Source organism: Poecilia formosa, unplaced genomic scaffold, assembly GCF_000485575.1.
Source record: "Poecilia formosa unplaced genomic scaffold, Poecilia_formosa-5.1.2 Scaffold480, whole genome shotgun sequence".
NCBI classification, from domain to species: Eukaryota; Metazoa; Chordata; class Actinopteri; order Cyprinodontiformes; family Poeciliidae; genus Poecilia; species Poecilia formosa.
The window spans coordinates 328,796-332,068 of NW_006800419.1; the positions used below are offsets into that span (position 1 = coordinate 328,796).

At 53.6% G+C, this 3,273-nt stretch overlaps 1 protein-coding gene across 1 annotated transcript in view; it reads right to left on the bottom strand.

Moving 5' to 3' along the window:
- col12a1b (collagen, type XII, alpha 1b) overlaps window positions 1–3,273 on the bottom strand; it is a 105,837-nt gene that overhangs the window by 35,564 nt on the left and 67,000 nt on the right. The window contains exons 30-36 of the mRNA XM_016664328.1: window positions 2,754–2,883; window positions 2,291–2,439; window positions 1,698–1,827; window positions 1,491–1,630; window positions 1,295–1,424; window positions 1,073–1,212; window positions 107–236 (exon numbers count right to left, since the gene is read on the bottom strand). Coding sequence (XP_016519814.1) covers window positions 107–236; window positions 1,073–1,212; window positions 1,295–1,424; window positions 1,491–1,630; window positions 1,698–1,827; window positions 2,291–2,439; window positions 2,754–2,883 — 949 coding nt within the window. The remainder of the gene's footprint in view (window positions 1–106; window positions 237–1,072; window positions 1,213–1,294; window positions 1,425–1,490; window positions 1,631–1,697; window positions 1,828–2,290; window positions 2,440–2,753; window positions 2,884–3,273) is intronic.

Consider the following 3,273-nt stretch of genomic DNA (forward strand, 5'->3'; position numbering starts at 1 on the left):
TCACAAACGTCACAAACTGGAAAAAGTCACAAACGTCACAAACCCTAATCCCTAACCCCCCCCCGCTGCTGCAGGTTCCGCCCCCCGCGGGCCGGCCGGTACTCACTGGTCTTGCCGGTGTCGGTCAGGCTGGGCCCGTCTCCCTCGGCGTACACCGGCACCACGGTGACGGTGTAGCTGGTGTCGGGCAGCAGCTTCTGCAGGATGGTGGAGGTGGTGCTCTCAGACACTTGTTCCTGCCGGAGACACAGGAAGTGAGGTCAGGACAGGAAGTGAGGCCAGAGCAGTCAGAGTTCTGTAGATCCAGCAGCAGGTCCTGCAGAGGAAGCTGACGGAGACTTTTGGTTTGAATGTATTGTAACGGCAGAAGGATTTGGATCTCCGCAGCGTCAGAGGAGTCAGATGTTTCTCCGTCGGCTCGCCGGGATTTAAAAACAGTAAATCCACAAACTGAAGAATCCGTCCGGACCAGCCGAGGTCGGAGTTTCCTGGCAGCAGCCGGCGCTGCTGTCTGGCGGCGGAGCGCATGGATTATCCCGTCAGAGGCAGCGCTCCATAAATCCCCGCCGAGGCTTTGATCGGCTCTCCGAGGGCGACGGTTCGAAACCCCGAGAGCCACTAGCTGCCCTGCAGCAGGAGGCTCAACATGTCAGGCTGAAAAACGATCAGCAAGATTATTTTTCATCCCCAGAAAACTCCCCAAGTTACTGCGATGGGAGCAAAGCCATCAGCTACGAGCTCAAACACGCTCAGAGACGATTCCTCAGGCAGAAATGTGACCTAAAGAAAACATTTCACTAATCAAATTTGAAAAGTATTTTAACAGAGAAAAGCTCTAAACAACCAGCTGCCTGTATCCAAGCATGTTGATGGAAAGTTGAGTGGAAGGAAAATGGAATCATTTCAGAGCCGTGAGCAGTTACTGAGAACTTCTGCTCAGCTGTTTCTTTATTATATTACTTTTAATATTTTCTGGGAAATGTTGAGTTTTAATTCAGCGTGAAGCCAGAATCCTGAACTTTAACAAAAATAAAACTCAGTAGTTTTCGGGTCGGTAGTTTGATGACCTCACCACGATTTCCAGGCCGCCGTTCGCCGGGACGTAGATGACCTTGTAGCCCTGGACGTTGCCGTCGGCGGCGTCCCAGTTGACGGTGAGCGTGGTGATGGTGGGGTTGCTGACCCTCATGCCGCTGACGCCGCTCAGAGGCACTGTGGGCAGAAACACGCAGACATGCCGGGTCAAAGGTCGAGCGTGAGGGAGGGCGAGCCCAAACGTTCTGCGGCAGCGTACATGTCTTCCCGTCCTCAGACTGCCGCCGGCCTTCGCGCGCCGGGTACACCGGCACCACGGACACGGTGTAGAGCGTGTCGGGCTGCAGGTTCCTCAGGACGGTGGCCGTGGTTCCTGAGGGAACTTGTTCCTGTAACGGACGCAGAGGGTCAGAACGCCGCCTGGTCAGTCGGTCCGGCGGCGGCCCGGTTCTCACCATCTCCTCTCGGCCGCCGGCGGCGGGAACGTAGAAGACCTTGTAGAGCCGCACGGCGCCGTCGGCCGGGTCCCAGCGGACGTTCAGGGAGGTCATGGTGGGGTCGCTCACCATCAGGTTCTTCACGCCGCCTAACGCTCCTGAAGCAGACAATCCGCCGCTGAGACGACGGAGTTTTCTCCGAGTCATGCCGGGTTTGGGACTTACTGGTTTTCCCGTTTTCAGACATCCTCTTCCCGTCTCCCTCAGCGTAAACCGGAACCAGCGTGACGGAGTACAGCGTGTCGGGCTGCAGGCCGCGCAGGATGGTGGCCGTGGTTCCCGCCGACACTGTTTCCTGTTTGCAGCAACATGCCACACTAATCAGCCGCTTGGAGACACAGCCTCAGCATCAGCCCGACGTGACCTGCAGCTTTCTCAGAATATAATCTGCTGTTTCACATTATGAACAACTGCTGCTCTGCTCTGGCCCGGATTATGTTTTCATTCAGCTGCAGCGGCTACTGCTAAATGAAAAGTTAGCTCTGCTGTTAGCATGTTAGCACTGATAAAAGAACCGAAAGCACCTGAAGAATCGGTGTAGCTAAAGTTCCTCTGCTCCACAGGAAACCAGGGCGTTTCCATAGCAACTGCTGACCCAGCATTTCCCCGCTTCACCCCACAGCTTCTTTCCTCACGTTAAAGACTGAAACTCTGCCAGGTTTCCAGATCAGAATAAAAGCTCAGTTCAGCCTGACCCAGTGGCAGAACTTTAACTAGGCCAGTTACACAGTGAAGCGCTGAGGGAAGCAGGTTCCTACCAGTCCTACCATGCTCTCCGCTCCTCCGGCTGCCGGAGCGTAAATCACTTTGTACTCGCTGACCCGGCCCTCCGCCGGCTCCCACCGCACGTTCAGCGTGGTCATGGTGGGGTTGAGCACCTGCAGGTTCCTCACACTGCCTAGGGGCTCTGCAATGGCAAACACAGCTTTAATCTGGGATTATTCACTTAAATATAGCCTTAATCTGGGATTAGTCACTGAAACACCGCTTTAATCTGGGATTAGTCACTGAAACAAAGCTTTAATCTGGGATTATTCACTTAAATATAGCCTTAATCTGGGATTAGTCACTTAAATATAGCCTTAATCTGGGATTATTCACTTAAATATAGCCTTAATCTGGGATTATTCAATTGAAAACAACTTTATTCTGTCAGTTTTCTCTGTGATTTACTGGATTAACAGTTCATCCCAGTGGCTCCCAGTTGGTGTGGAGGCTTACTGGTTTTGCCCTCTCCTTTGATGTCCCTACTGGCGCCTGATGGGTAGACGGCTGCCACGGTAACGGAGTACGGCGTGTCGGGCTGCAGCTGCTGCAGGATGACGTTGGTCTTCTTCCCGCCGACCTGCAGCTGCTCACAGGAAACACAGAGTCAGATTACACACAGGCTCTATAATCTCAGATTATGGTTTCTAATGTCCCAGCAGACTGTTTGTTGGATCTCTGCAGCCTGAAGCAAACCCAGCGCCTCGGAGGCGGCCCGGTTCTGAACCAGAGGAAAAGAGTTTGGGCGACGACATCTCAACCTGTTCACACGAGTCGGTGTGAGGTAAACGCAGGAGGAGTCATGCTGCGGGACCTTCAACTCCTAAAGGATTAAAGTCTGATGGCTGCAGCTTGGTCCAAACTGGACAGGACGGCTGAAACAGAAGAACTAACGACCTAGTCAAAGTCCAGATCCTATGCTGTCTGATATCTAGGACAGAAGGTTCTGCCGGGCCTCTCCTGGTTCTGAGGTCCA